At 36.4% G+C, this 13,938-nt stretch overlaps 4 protein-coding genes across 5 annotated transcripts; 1 reads left to right on the top strand and 3 right to left on the bottom strand.

The window, feature by feature from the left end:
• Positions 1-188: 188 nt before the first annotated feature.
• LOC103870865 (nuclear receptor corepressor 1) lies at positions 189-2,239 on the bottom strand. Of its 2 annotated transcripts, none has more exons than XM_009149042.3 (4): positions 1,072-2,239; positions 838-1,001; positions 693-756; positions 189-602 (listed from the first exon to the last, which is right to left on the bottom strand). In XM_009149042.3, the coding sequence occupies exons 1-4, from the start codon at positions 1,987-1,989 to the stop codon at positions 564-566; spliced, it is 1,185 nt and encodes a 394-aa protein (XP_009147290.1). In that variant the 5' UTR covers positions 1,990-2,239; the 3' UTR covers positions 189-563. The 2 variants fall into 2 exon arrangements, with proteins under 2 accessions (XP_009147290.1, XP_009147291.1); XM_009149043.3 differs by having other exon boundaries at positions 838-995.
• An 829-nt stretch (positions 2,240-3,068) lies between these two features.
• LOC103870864 (sodium/hydrogen exchanger 2) lies at positions 3,069-7,102 on the bottom strand. Its single transcript, XM_033291886.1, has 15 exons — positions 6,854-7,102; positions 6,142-6,479; positions 5,951-6,069; positions 5,463-5,560; positions 5,317-5,376; positions 5,189-5,235; positions 4,913-5,107; positions 4,795-4,841; positions 4,648-4,714; positions 4,467-4,567; positions 4,289-4,390; positions 4,046-4,184; positions 3,893-3,955; positions 3,727-3,810; positions 3,069-3,616 (listed from the first exon to the last, which is right to left on the bottom strand). Exons 2-15 carry the CDS (start codon positions 6,322-6,324, stop codon positions 3,275-3,277), a joined length of 1,647 nt encoding a protein of 548 aa, XP_033147777.1. The 5' UTR covers positions 6,325-6,479; positions 6,854-7,102; the 3' UTR covers positions 3,069-3,274.
• Positions 7,103-7,387: 285 nt separating this feature from the next.
• LOC103870863 (isoamylase 3, chloroplastic-like) lies at positions 7,388-9,944 on the top strand. The gene is made up of 4 exons (XM_009149040.3): positions 7,388-9,308; positions 9,387-9,491; positions 9,576-9,634; positions 9,726-9,944. Exons 1-4 carry the CDS (start codon positions 9,192-9,194, stop codon positions 9,730-9,732), a joined length of 288 nt encoding a protein of 95 aa, XP_009147288.2. The 5' UTR covers positions 7,388-9,191; the 3' UTR covers positions 9,733-9,944.
• A 116-nt stretch (positions 9,945-10,060) lies between these two features.
• On the bottom strand, positions 10,061-12,021 carry LOC103870862 (F-box/kelch-repeat protein At4g38940). The gene is made up of 2 exons (XM_033291894.1): positions 11,933-12,021; positions 10,061-11,378 (listed from the first exon to the last, which is right to left on the bottom strand). Exons 1-2 carry the CDS (start codon positions 12,004-12,006, stop codon positions 10,280-10,282), a joined length of 1,173 nt encoding a protein of 390 aa, XP_033147785.1. The 5' UTR covers positions 12,007-12,021; the 3' UTR covers positions 10,061-10,279.
• Between the last annotated feature and the right edge of the window lie 1,917 nt (positions 12,022-13,938).

The following is a 13,938-nucleotide window of genomic DNA, read 5'->3' as shown; positions in this document are numbered from 1 at the left end:
TCTTTTAAGGCCTGGCTACATTTTATAAGCTTGGTGCACTCTAAACAATGACGTTTTATGATAACATGGGCCTTTTAAGGCCTGTTAAGTCTTAAAACTATACAAGTATTCAGCCCATTACCTTGAAGAATTTAAAATTGACTGAATCGAAATTGCACTATCTCAGACCGGTTTTAAACCAAAAAATATACCAGCCTAATTTAAAGTCAATGGGCCACAATGACTCAATAGTCAAAACATATTAAACCAAACAGTACCACCCAGACCTTACCAATCAGATCTTGAGAGAAAGAGACAAAGTCAAGTTCCTAACTAACAACAACAAACCTCCTGAAGTTAAAAAAGCATACGCAACAAGTCTTGTTTCGTTCTAAACACAGACTAATTATACATCAAAAAACCCCACACGTCTCTCAACAAGTCTTAACCAAACCATACCGGCCGAATTAATATTTGTCACAACACAAAATGTGAAAAGACCCTTTCTAATACCATCTTCTCCACAGCTGATGATATGTCACGCACGCAAAAAAACCTCCATAGCAATATAAAACTTGTTACCGCTACCGAAGCAAGTTCCTCCATTTATCCTTCAAATCCACCTACCAAAAGTTACAAACCTTTTAGTACCACTTACAATTCGCATATAAGATAATTCAGATGAGTAACACAAAAGTGACATGCTCTCTCACCTCAGTCCTCTCTGCCAATACTTCAGGGTTTGCATTCTTTATCTCTTTCCATGATTTACCATACCTGCACAACAACATCAAACATATAAAGTGAGAGCCAAGCTCAGCTTCTTGAAACTTGATTATAGAGTAGTAGTAGACATACTCTTTTACTCCTTCCCTCAGAACTGCCACTTCTTCAGGCGTCCAAAATTTCTTTATCCTTCTGGGTGCAGGATTTGCCCTCTTCTTCTTCAATGGGGATACATTCAGAGGTTCCGGGGTAGGTAGATGAGGTCGAACTCTATTCTCACTTGCACTATCCTGTTGCTACACAATTAAACCACAAACTTCATGAACCGAACCATAGAGATCTATCTTGGAAGGAAAATTTACTCACTTGACCGCTTGTTCCAGTCCTATTAACGCTCCTTGAAGGCTGAGGAGGAGTGATATTTGCATTGTTAGGTTCTTGCAGTTGCCTAGTGGAGGAAGGGTCCATCTGTCGTTGAATCTCTAACAAAAAATCCTTCAGCTCTCGAGCAACCATTTTGTCCCCTTCATCAAGACTTGGTTCATGTTCTTGTTCTTGTACGCCCATTGTCCTCTCCTCCTCCTCCTCTGCTGCATGTTGGGGACATTCCACTCCGTGAACATCTCTATTGTCCTCCCCATTCTCCTTCTCTCCTTCATCCAAACGCCTAGTGCCCTTATCAACAGCCTTGCGGCTCTTAAGAAGCATCCTCTGAGCAACTGATTCAAGAGAGCAGCTCCCAAGCACTGCCCACTGCTCTTTGAGAAGCTGATTCAAGAAACACACGGCAGTGTACCTAACGTTACTCTCTCGAATCCGCTTATACACCTCATCATCCTCAACAGCCTTCCTCAGATCAGCCTCCCATTTCAACAACTCCTCGCTTACCAAACCGCTCCCTCTCTCCTTCAAAACACCAATCCTCTTCGTCCATATCCTCTCGACAGCGTCCCCGTATAAACCCTCGGAAGCAGACAACGGCCACATCAACCTAACCGTGCACTCAACAGCCGTCCAGCAATAAGCGAACTTGTGAGACTCCGTGAGTACTGAGCCTCGATGAAGCTTCTCGAGAGTCTCGAGTAGGTCGAGCGTTCCCTCGGCGACGTTGCCGCGGATCAACGAATCGGAGATTTCCCGTAGAACAGACGACTTCTTGAGGTACGAGCAGTCGCCGGCGGACTCTCTGAATTTCAGCGCGGAGAGCAGGTTTGTAGGAGAAACCCTAGGGTTTTTTTGACAGCGGATGAAAAATTCGGCGACCCATTTGTCCATAACCTTCATGTCTGCGATCAAAATCGCACCTTTTTGTTTGGTTTCCCAAAGTTGATTTTTTTGCAAACTTCGCCGGGGAAGACGAATAGCTCCGGGGAGCGGTTTTAGATAATGTGTATTGGGCCTTAAGATGGGCCTCAAGTCAAATAAGATATTTGATAACTGATGGCTGGAGCTGAATTAGTTCTCAGAGCTATTGAACTGACTAAAAGACCATCAAAAATTCATAAATCAACTATACAAACAAAAAACTAATTTATATTTACAATATTTTATATTTAATATTTATTTATATTTTAATTATGTATCATGTTTATTAAAATTATTTTAAAATTTATATAGTATTAAAATATATTAGACTAAATTATTGAACCAAATTTGATCCGGTCAAACTATATAGAACCGTAACCTAAATAATTTTTTAATTCATCTTCCGGTCTGATTTTTAAAATATTGGATTGAACCAAACACTACACATACCTTACCAATGAGATCTTAATAGAAAGAGACAAAGGTGATGATTGGTTCAACTGTGGCTCTAAAATTTTAACTGTAAAAGTTTAGTTAGAAGTAAATTGATTGTATATATAAAGTTGTTACTATATATTTTTTTGCAGAAACTTTTGTTGTAGTTAAATTTGTTGTACCTGTAAATTGTAGGTTGTAGATATTTTAAAATAAATATGTGAAATATGTGATGTATATATAAAATAATTATTTTTTATCAATTAAGTAATTTATATTAATATTTTTTATAAATTCTCAAAGTTTATTGTTATTTAAAATGTGATATGTAAATAATATATATTTTGTTTAAAATATTTCAATAATTTTACAACACCCAAAATTGAATTAAATATTTGTAGATGTTTTTAATTATGATTATCTAATTTATTTGATATTATAGATGATTGGTAAAGTTTGATTTAAAAGTAAATAAAGCTAAAGTAAGGAGGTAAAGCCTAACCAATCACCCCCAAAGTCAAGTTCCTAACTAACAACAACATCCCCATGAGCGAAAGGTAAAAGCATACACAGTGTTGTTACGTTGGAACCAAACAAAAATATACATAAACTCCAAACGTCTCTCAAAATGAAAGAAGCTTCATATTCATCCACTAATAATGATAAGTTGTAATAATAATAGTGAAATAAATTTACACAAATAAATTTGAAGAACAAAAAGAGAAAAAGAAAAAAAGCTTTACATCACCAGTAGTAGTGACTCACTGACTATATAAGAAGGAAGATGAAGTTTTTTTTGGGTTTTCTTATAAGGTTTCTACAATATTTCTCAAGGTTTACTGAGATCATGGGTGCTTCTCTCAATCGGAGAACCAGGGACGAAGGGAACAAAACCGCGACCACCAAACACAGGACGCATGAATGCATCATCAAACTGTCTCCAGTAGTGGTGCACAGTGCGTGCTGGACGCATCAGGAAACCGCGAAGGCTGTCTGGTCGCGGCACGTCATGGTGGCTCCCAGAGAACTCAACGAATGAATCTTGCTGCTCGCCGTCGAGGAGCGGCATGTGGAGAGACTTCGGAGTGTTGTCGTCGGACAACATACTGGTCGTCGTGCTTTGATGGGGCATCAGGTGTCTAATGAGCGGTTTGGTCAACATACCAAACACCTGGAAACACAACAAAACAAAACAAGAGATTGTCTCTGGATTAAACATCAATACGGACAAATGCATATAGTATTTTACAAGTACCTGAAAAGTAAAAAAAAAAATCTTACCATGGTGCTAAAAAGACAAACGGTTATAGTACTGGTAATCATGATTGCGTTCCCGCGCAATTCAGTGTGGCCTGATCTTGTAAACTGCATTAGAAAACAAGTTAAGAGAGATATTCACCAATCATCATGTGGCTGTTTGCTAAATCTCACTAAGGTTTCAGTTTACCTTATTGTAGGCAAGAGCCATAGAGACAGCACCTCTCATCAGACCAGCCCACCAGATCACAACCTATAGATGAAGGCAAAGAATACAGATAAATAAGTATTCACTATCCAACAGAAATGTAAATTCAAATAGATAAAAGTAGAATGTTAGTACTTGCTGCTTGATATCGATCTTCTCGCTCTGATTTTTCTTGGACAAGTTTGATAAGAAGGAAAGAGGAAACACAAAAGCTGCTCTTCCAAGCATGACTAGACCCATCAGAATTGAGCTCACTGCAACCGATGTCCCCGGGCTGTTTCATAGCCAAAACAAAGGAGACATTCAGATAACAAATATATAGATAGCCAAGGCAACATGAAAAGATAAGAGAGGAGAGTTTAATTGTTCTCTGTTCACCTGTCACTCACGAATCTCCACTTCTCAATGTCCAATGCATCCATCCCGACGTAAAGGAAAATAAAAGTCTCCGCTAGAAACGACAAAGTAGCAAAGGTATGCCTGTATCAAAGTAAATGCACAGAGTAAGAACTGATTATGGAAAATGACTTCAAGCAAAAGATGGAGATTGTATTACTTGGTAGTTACTCTTGAGCTCTCGGTTACGTTGTGCCACGTGTAATGGGACATCACAATACCACAGAAGAACACAGTGAGAATACCACTCAAGGCGAATAGCTGCAATCAAAACAAAATAAACATTACTAAATGGATTCATTCGGATGAAAGTGATAAAAAAGAAATTCACAGAATCTAACCTCAGCAAGCATGTATGAAAGATATGCCATAAGCATCATGAGGGCAACCTCTCGATCAGTCGAGTGCCTGAGACAACATCCAGTTCAGATCACATTACAAACGGCTTTATAGAAAGTCACATATGAAGCTAAAATTTAATTACGTACCTTCCAAAATAAAGCTTCTTGATGACATAAGCACTTACCAAACCAGTCTGCAAGATGAAAATAGCGTGTAAGCAGTAGCCAGAAGAAAATGCGATAGAGAAGGAAAAAAAGGACTTACTGCTACACCAAGAACCGTGCTCAAGAGAAACAGATACAAGAAGTTTCCAAGAAAATGAAAAGCTGCTTCATGGTTAAGGTGGGTGAGGTCAAAGCTCTGGATCGCATTGAAGAGCACAACTGACGTGGCATCATTCACAACGCCCTCTCCGAATACAAGACTGTAAAGCAAAGGCGTCTCATCTTGATTGAGAACCTGTATCACCAAAACAAACAAGAGCTTTAAGTAGTAATTCGATTCTAGTCCTGTTCTGCTACTTAGAGAAACATGCATTACCTGCAGCGTGCAAACAGAGTCTGTTGCAGCAAATATGGCGCCGATTGCTGAGATATAAACACAAAACAAATCACTAACGAATAACACAAAGCGATAGGAACAAAAGGAACAAATTGTTTAAGCATTACCAAGGATATCTCCCAAGTCAAAGGTCGCAATGTCTAGTTTCTTAAAGAAATGAATAGCGCCTGATACAAAACATCACAAGCATACCAATGAATCACATCACAGTTACTAATCCGAACCAATTACAAGGAGTGGGAAGTAAAGGTACCTAGAGATATCACAGTGCAAGAGATTATAGTCCCAATGGCGCCAAAAGCCATAATAGTCACAAAATTGCGGAAAAACTGCTTCTTTTTAACTTGGAACCTGAAAAAAACAAGACAGTAAAAAACTATTGAGACAGAGAAAGATCTCAAAAACAATATCAACAAACAAAAAAAACTGAACCTTATATGCATTAACGACAAAGACATAGCCAGGACCACGTATATTTACAGGTAGATAAATAAATCAAACTAAAATTGATCCAGACACATTAAACCTTCGTCCTATCATGCAGTCACAATCATAAGTACTTCCAAAGCATATTCATAGAATCAGCAATAATGCATTAAACGAATATTTTAATTTTATTTTCCCATTTACAACCAAACCAAACCCATCAACTACAAAAAAATATCTACCAAGTGGAGTTTTAAGACCAAAAATAAGCAAAACTATCGCCGAAAGATTAGACGCAAATGCTCAATCACTTACCCTGCGTTGAATATAATGGGTGGGAGAAGATATATAAAGAAAAGATCTTCACTGAAGACCAATAGATGTGAGCTTTTCCCTCTACTCATCAACAAAATAACGACTCCAGTGCCAAGCCCCTGCAACCAAAACAGCTAAAACTTCAATAAAGATGACACATTGACATACTTAGGAGCTCCAAGTGAACTTACAATCAACAAAGCAGTGATGGACTCGTTGATCCATCGATGCTCCTCCAAAAGATGGCCAATGACAATACAAGCGCAGAGAAGCGCAACGAAGAGATTCAATGAAACAACAGAGGCGTGATCAGAGGTGGACACGGACAGCATTTTAGTCGTTAAGGAGGTGTAAAGAGAAGCCAGCATTGTCATCTTCTTCTTCTTTAACCACTTTCCTTCTTCCACTATTTTTTTTTTTTTTATTATTGTGTTTACGTAAGACAGAGCAAAACTATTTTAAAAGACCACAGAAGAGTGAGAATTAAATATCTCTTATCTTTCTGGACCCTCCATGCCCAAACAAACTCCTGTATCACCACACGCACCAAACAAACAAAAAAAAAAAAATCTCAGAATCATAAAAAGAAATTTTTTTTTTTTTTTTATAATGGTAAACGACAAGTGAAACGAAACCCTTTAATCTATGAATGATGCACCCCCAATTCTTTAACCTGAGATTTTAGGACAGTAAGCTTTATTGTAATAATTTTTTTTTTAACAAATTTGAAAACTAGTAATTTTCTCAACAAGACATTAATCTTTTGTAAGATCCCCATCAGAGCAAGCTTAATCAAATAAGGTCAAACTTAATCAGCATTCCTAGCAATTAACCACAGCCTTAACAAAAAAAAAAAAACAAATTTTTACACAAAAGAGTGAATCTCCTTCCTAAATTAATAACGTTGAAGAGTGATCTTATAGCTTCCGGAAATAAAATTTCTCCGATTTGGCAAAATCCGACGAAAGGATTAAACAGAGAGGAAGATTAATTTCAGAAGCTCCGAATCAATTTCGCTAATGGCTCATTTTGGAAAGAAGAAGAAGAGAGAAATGGTTCACGGCGACGGAGGGAGATTAAACGGAAAGTAAAAGATTCCTGGAAATAGAAAGTTACACGTGTACGGTTCACAGCGTCGAGAAGATACAGAGAGGATTCGTAACGTAAGGTGGTTGTTAGGGAAGAAGGTAAATCGATTTGGCGCCTTTATAGTCGTTATTTAGATCACTCTAGATGTTTCACTAAAGTTACGGTGGACCTTTCCGTAGACGAGTTATCTCCTGACAAACAATGACTAGTATTAAAATATCTTCTATTTTCTTACAATTTTAATTAAGCTTGGGCATATTATCTTATCTAGATCCATAAATCCAAATCGAACCGATCTGAAACCGAACCGAAAATTTATAAATACCTATTGGATCCTAAATTCTTCTATCCAACCCGAATAAACACGGACCCAAAAAGAACAAACCCGAATAAACCGGTCCGAAAAAATTGATCCCCGACTTTAAAACATTAATATCCAAAACAATAATTTGTGTGCTCTATATTTTATATTTTATTTTATAATTTGGTTAAAATATATTTTTATTAACGATCTTTGTTATTATTTTATAGCATTTTCATTAATATGAAATTTTAAATGTAAAATTAACGTTTAAAATGTTTTATTTTAAGTAAAAGTAGTTTATTTTAAGTTATTTTGTGAAATTTTAAATATATATGACAAATTTTAACTAAATTTGATGGAGTTAGGGTATTTTGTGTCATTTTCAGATACTAAGTATCCGGACTCGAAAAGAACCTATCCGAACCCGAACCAGAAATTATAAGTATATATTAGGTCCAAATGTCTAGGATCCGGATCTGAGAGGAATGACCCGAACCCGATCCAAAGATCCTAACGTCCGCTGCCCGGGCCTAAATTTTACTATTAATCTCCTAGATTTAGCACTTGGCAGACAAGTTGATAAGTCAGGACGATTATCTGTTGGCGCCAAAGAAAATGCTGTTTACTTCTGTTTGGTTGTCATTGATATCATCGTGCATTTCATCAACAGTACCGGTGTCGCCTGTCTACATATGTATTTAACTGAAGAATACTGACTGACCGTAACTATAATACATGTATGAAACACGTGACTGGTAAGCAATCATAATCATTTATAAGCGAAACCAAAAAAAACTTATATAAATAATTGATATTTTGATGTGAGGGACCTGCATGCACCTAGAAGAAGGTGACAAAGTTCATGGATCTGTGTTCAACAGAGATCTCATGATTTTACACCTTTAGTTTATTTTCCTTTATGCGTTGTCACACTTTTGTATCTTTCTTTACATTTTCCTTTTGTATTTAGCGGTTCTACTAATTTTCCGCAGATATTTTTTTTCTCAAGTTGGACAACAATACACTGATAGTTCCAGTACTGGTTCACGTGTAGGAAGACTCGTATCAGATATCAACCAGTGATATGAAGGTTTGCTTGCACATGTATAGTCGGTGCTAATATATTCTCCGATTTAAAGATCCAGTTTAATTAAATTTGATCAGCAGATCTAAAAGGCTCTCCTCCACGTTATTTGTAGAAAGCCGACAAAAGTACTAACTAAAAGTAATAATATGTTTTGTTTCAAACATTGTCCTAAATCAAAAACCATTTGTTTATGACAACATTGAAGGTTTGGGGGAGAGGTTCCCTTGTCCATGTATGTAATGTATTGTGCACTTATCTATTTCTATCTTAAGGATTTAACAAGTAATGTGATAAGGGAGGTAAGGACACTGCTTCTCTATCTTACACCTCTCAAGTAACCTGTTTATGTTATGTACAATCCACTCACAGCTTCTATGGCTTCACCTCACAATACCCTGGCTCATCCTATTGGTTCACCTTCATTGGCTTTAGTTTCTGACGTGCTTGCGGGTAGACACGATCTTTCTGAAGACAACAGCAAGTTATTAGATAAGCTAATGTTTATTTGGACATAATTAACTGTGAAGAGAAGCTGCCTTACCAGTGACATTGGTGATAGCATCAAATTCTTTTGAGCAGCAAGTGCTTTTAAGTTGTTACCAGTACCTAACATCAACAAGCTCCTCATAAGCTGCTCCTGATTTTTAGGACTAGGATACTTTGCCGCAGCTTCTTCAAAAGCATGCAAGTCGCTGGGAGTGAGACAAGGGAGCGAAAGCAAAACCTGACAACAATTGAATAAGCAGTCAAAACCAAGGCAAATGAAGTGGAATCGGGACTCGATCTGGACACAGCCGGATGAAACATTGGTTTTGGCCCTCAAGTCCTTACGTGTTCGACAAATGAAGAATTTTCATTTAGCTTTGATGATTTCTCAGGTAAAACTGTTGCCAACATAACATGATATTGTTGTTAACAATCTTATATAAGACCAACCCTTGATCAAATGATATCAGGGAACACCAATGATGCTAATGGGAGACGAATATGGACACACCCGATATGGTAATAACAATAGCTACGGACATGATACTGCTCTCAACAATTTCCACTGGAAAGAGGCAAGTCTTAACATCTTGCTGTTGTTATTAATTATCCCCTGAACTGTTGTATCATGTCTTGTTGTTTCTTTTAAAAAAATCCAGCTCCACGCAGAGAAGGAGAGCCATTTCAGGTTCTTTTCAGAGTTGATTTCCTCAGCAAAGTAGTGAATCGTTATTCTCTCGTTTACATGTAATCCTTGAATCTTTGTGCCTCTACTCTTATGTGCAATGTGTTTTTTTTTTTGACTGAAGAGCGTGATTACGTGGCATGAAGATTATTGGGACAATCCTGAGAGCAAGTTCCTAGCTTTCACGTAATTGACAAAGATGTCTCATTCTTTCTATTGTCGCTTCTAACTATTTGATTAATATGTAAAACTCTAAAATAGACGACATTTCCATTCAAAAGATACAATATATACAAATATATATATCGAGCAATATGGTAAGTGTATGTTTGTTTAAGGTTTTTATTTCATCTTAAACTCTTATGTTTTCCTTTCTTTAATTCATCTCTATTAAATGCTTGGATCGTTGTTGAACATGGGAACCAAACATAAATGTCTTGTAAAATTTAACAGAGCAAATTTAACAGAACATAGCAATAATTATTCAAGAATAAAACATAGCAAATTTAACAGACCATAGCCCAAAGTTTTAAACGACAACATAAAACAACACACTCAAAGGTTTTGTCTAACATAAACAATGTTAGCAAACTTGCGAACACACGAGATGGTATTTAGGATAATTCCTTTAAAATACGAAGGGATCTAAATAGAGATACTATTATCATGCTGCATCAATCAAACGGTAACCGAGACAAATTTGGCCATCTCAAACAGCCCATCCTCAATCACAACATCACACGACTCCATCTTACCCCTAATCTCTCCTCCTTGGCGCCTTTCCAAAGCAATCTCTGCAAAGAAAATGACATTTTTGCCCTCATGTTTTTGAAGAAAGAAGAGAGCCAACTTCTTCTCGCCATAGGTCACCGCATAGGACCAAATTGAGTGGGCAGTCTTCACAGCCAAAAACTCCTCCAAACCGTTGACAACACTCCAACAGCTCTGCTCTGGATCATACGCCCTCAACACCGTTTCGGAACGATCGTGATAGTACAGGACGTTGTCAACCACACATGCACCCTCCCAGGCCTTAGAACTCAACACCTCGTCCATCAATTCCCATTTCCTTTCCTCTGGTTCATAAACAAAAGATTTGTGCGTGCTGTCACCTTTCACGTAAACCTTACCCTCCATCACCACAGAATCATACCTAAAGGGACCAAGACCTACATGCATGTCTTCCTTAGGCTCCCATGATTGTGTTTCTGTGTCAAACACCGTGACTTCACTCTTCCACGTGTCCCACGACCCAGCCCGAAAATAGGAACCACCAATCAGGTAAACCTTCTTGTCGATGACATTAGCAAGTTTATTAGTCATGCGCTGAGGATCGTCAGAGATGGGCTGAACCGTGTGAGAGGTGCAGTCAATGCTGAGCGCATTGAGATCGCTAAACCCGTACACCTTCGAACCAACCGAGACATAGCTTCCACTGGAAAACATGAGAGGAAGTGATCCGGCGAAGACCAAGCGGTTACTGCAGCCGACTTTCCGGTGGAGAATGTAGAAACCGAAATCATCATGAGTTTTGCGGAGGACAGCATAGACACGGTGTTCTTTGTAGCCTAGCTGGGATCGCCTCTCGTAGAGAGTAGGAGAGGCAATGAGTTTCCTGAAACTCTTTGAAACGCGGTTGAGAATCGGGTAATGGCTTATAGGCACACGAGCTACGATCTCAATGGTAACGTCGTCTGGAAGTGATGACGGCTCCGGAGATTTCTCCATGTTTTCAGACATCTGAAACAGCTGTGGTTGAGTGAATAAGGAAATCAACCTGAACAAACAAAAAGGAAATATGTTATTGCTTAGCCTAAAACACGAAAGAGTGCTAGCTCATTCCAACTTCAGACATCATTCCAAGTTCAGACATCTCCATGTTCAGACAATTAAAAGTTCAGACATCATTCCAAGTTAAGACATCTCCATGACAACTACAAGTTCAGTGTTCAGACATATCATATCAAACAAGAATCACAAAGAGAAGAAGAAAGAGTAAATAGCTAAGTAGCTGATTCCAAAGACCACAAACCATACAGGCAATGGGTAAAGATTAGGGTTTACAGCATACAGTAAAAAAAGTTTCAAATTTTTTATGTAATTATTGGTCATGAAATGTATGCAGGAGGAAAACCATAACCACCCAAATTTTTTTTTTTTTTTTGTAACTGGGCTTCCATATTAAAAAACAAAAGAAATGAAAAATATTACAAACCTAAAAACAAAAAGTTACACTCAGATTTCAACAACAAGATAAAAGAAACCAATCGAACAAAATAGAAAAGGAGCATGGAGAGTGAGAGATAGAAGAAAAAAATCAAATTAGAGTACAAATCTGCAAGTGGTGAGAGCAAGTAAGATTTACGTAAGATACTCTCAAGAGCCAAAGAGAAGTCGAGTTGCATGAGAGAAGAAGCAGAGAATGGAAAACTCTTTATAGAGATTGAAAAGTCGATTTATTTGTGAATTATAATAAAATAAATTTTATTATGGGATTGGAGAGTCCCCAAAAAGGCAAAAATAATGGACATGTAACTAAAATGCCTTAATGGCAAACATTTTTAATCTCACTACTCCTTAATAATCTTACTATTTATACCATTTATTTCTTCTTATGACCTATTCTTTTCTTTGTAATACAATTGACATCTTACCTATTATCTATATTAACCTTCAAATATGATATATTCATCAACAATTCAACAAGGATTCCACTATCTTAACATTCTTCCCCCTTCGCCATAATTCTCCTCATCCACCATCCTACATTTGGCAATTTTGAATTTCCACCATTTAAAGGTAATTTTTTTTGTCATTTTCATGAAATTTTCTTATTAATAGATTATATATTTGATATGGGTAATGTAAACAATTAAATTTCTGTTATGAAACCGTAGTTTTTGTAAACAAATATAAAAATGATATTTAAGGATGATTTGGTTTTACACGATTTTGAAACATACAAAAATCATTACACTGGTGTTAGTAAATATGTTTGTTGTTTAACACGTTCATTGTCGCGTAAAAAGATTAAATCGAAGCTAAATTTTAAATTTTAGGTACTATTGAAATAATTATAGTACGACTAAAGCAAAATATGTATTATTAAATTACTGGTTCAACAACAATAAGTTCTAGTAGGGCAACTAAAGAATACTAAGACGATTTGTATTATTGTGGTTGAAATACACGAAGAGCAGAACCCAATTGACCTTTATGGCTAAGGAATCGTTAAGTAATGTGTTCATGCTGAACCAATAACCCTCTACGAATTGAGCGAGAGGAGTAGGGAAGGGAAATAATTCCTTAAACACGTTGAAATGGAAAAATGAAAATCAACAACGGATGTTTATATTTTCTTTGAGATTCTTTTTGTACAGCTTAATTTTTTTCTTTAATATAACAAGCAATCAATTGATGGGTAATTTAAGATATACTAATATGTTATTTTAAAAGAGATTAAGAGACTTTGTTATTTCAAAATATGAATGATCTTTTATGAAAAAAAAATACTCAACTAAGAGTCTAAGAAAAACGAATGGAGGTTGGAGTTTGTTTTCTTCATATCTGCCGTTGGATTAAGCTTTACTTCTTACTTATTATGTGGGGTGATGTAATACCATGTTTTGTACTCTAATTTTCTTTTGAATCTTGTAATAATTTATATAAGTTAATAGACTGGCTAATTTTAAATCTAGCAGTTGTTCATAAAAATGTCTACTAAAAACTTATTTTTATTATGATATATATTTCAAATGCATTTAGATAATTTGTAATCAATAAGTGGCTCCATTCTCTTCAATCCTTCTCAAGTCCGTACGTGTAAAGCAAAGCACATCCTAGGTTTTCTTTCGCAAAAGTTCCGTAAGTGTCTCGTCATATTTGATTAGTATGTGAAATTCTAAAATAGACGTTTTCAATCAACAGAAACAATATATAAACATATATGTTTCGAGCAATGGTGTGTGTGTGTCAAGCCACTGCCACTGTTGAAGAAAAAGGTATTTGTGTGTGTGTGTTTTAAGGTTTACATTTCATCCCAAACTCCTATGTTTCCTTTTCTTTGATTCATCTCCCTTAAAGGCTTGCATTATAGTCTTAACATGGGCACCAAACATTAGCGAATCTTACGTTTAGTTTGCATCATAAGTTGAGCATGAACCAAACATATATGTCTCGTCAAAACTGATTACATGTAAAATTCTAAAACTGACTACATATGATATCGGATATAAAGTGAATTAATTTTCTCGAAAATCAAAAAAATTTCATAAAAAATATAAAATTATCTTTATGAAACAATTTTTTTTAAAAAATCTATCTTTGTGAAACGAAGG

This window comes from Brassica rapa, chromosome A05 (assembly GCF_000309985.2).
Source record: "Brassica rapa cultivar Chiifu-401-42 chromosome A05, CAAS_Brap_v3.01, whole genome shotgun sequence".
Taxonomy (NCBI): Eukaryota; Viridiplantae; Streptophyta; class Magnoliopsida; order Brassicales; family Brassicaceae; genus Brassica; species Brassica rapa.
The sequence above is the reverse complement of the archived record's forward strand: the minus strand, read 5'-3'. Positions and strand labels throughout refer to the sequence as shown.

Excerpts from the sequence above, each read along its gene's own strand:
- LOC103870865 (XM_009149042.3), bottom strand. The coding sequence starts at position 1,989 with ATGAAGGTTATGGACAAATGGGTCGCCGAATTTTTCATCCGCTGTCAA. Across the intron at positions 1,002-1,071 it reads GGACTGGAACAAGCGGTCAA|CAACAGGATAGTGCAAGTGA; the intron begins GTGAGTAAATTT and ends TTAATTGTGTAG. Across the intron at positions 603-692 it reads TATTGGCAGAGAGGACTGAG|GTGGATTTGAAGGATAAATG; the intron begins GTGAGAGAGCAT and ends AACTTTTGGTAG.
- LOC103870864 (XM_033291886.1), bottom strand. The coding sequence starts at position 6,324 with ATGACAATGCTGGCTTCTCTTTACACCTCCTTAACGACTAAAATGCTG. Across the intron at positions 5,561-5,950 it reads CCCATTATATTCAACGCAGG|GTTCCAAGTTAAAAAGAAGC; the intron begins GTAAGTGATTGA and ends TGTTTTTTTCAG. Across the intron at positions 5,108-5,188 it reads ACTCTGTTTGCACGCTGCAG|GTTCTCAATCAAGATGAGAC; the intron begins GTAATGCATGTT and ends TTGGTGATACAG.
- LOC103870863 (XM_009149040.3), top strand. The coding sequence starts at position 9,192 with ATGAAGTGGAATCGGGACTCGATCTGGACACAGCCGGATGAAACATTG. Across the intron at positions 9,309-9,386 it reads TAGCTTTGATGATTTCTCAG|GGAACACCAATGATGCTAAT; the intron begins GTAAAACTGTTG and ends AAATGATATCAG. Across the intron at positions 9,492-9,575 it reads ACAATTTCCACTGGAAAGAG|CTCCACGCAGAGAAGGAGAG; the intron begins GCAAGTCTTAAC and ends AAAAAAATCCAG.
- LOC103870862 (XM_033291894.1), bottom strand. The coding sequence starts at position 12,006 with ATGCAACTCGACTTCTCTTTGGCTCTTGAGAGTATCTTACGTAAATCT. Across the intron at positions 11,379-11,932 it reads CTCTCACCACTTGCAGATTT|GTTGATTTCCTTATTCACTC; the intron begins GTACTCTAATTT and ends TTGTTTGTTCAG.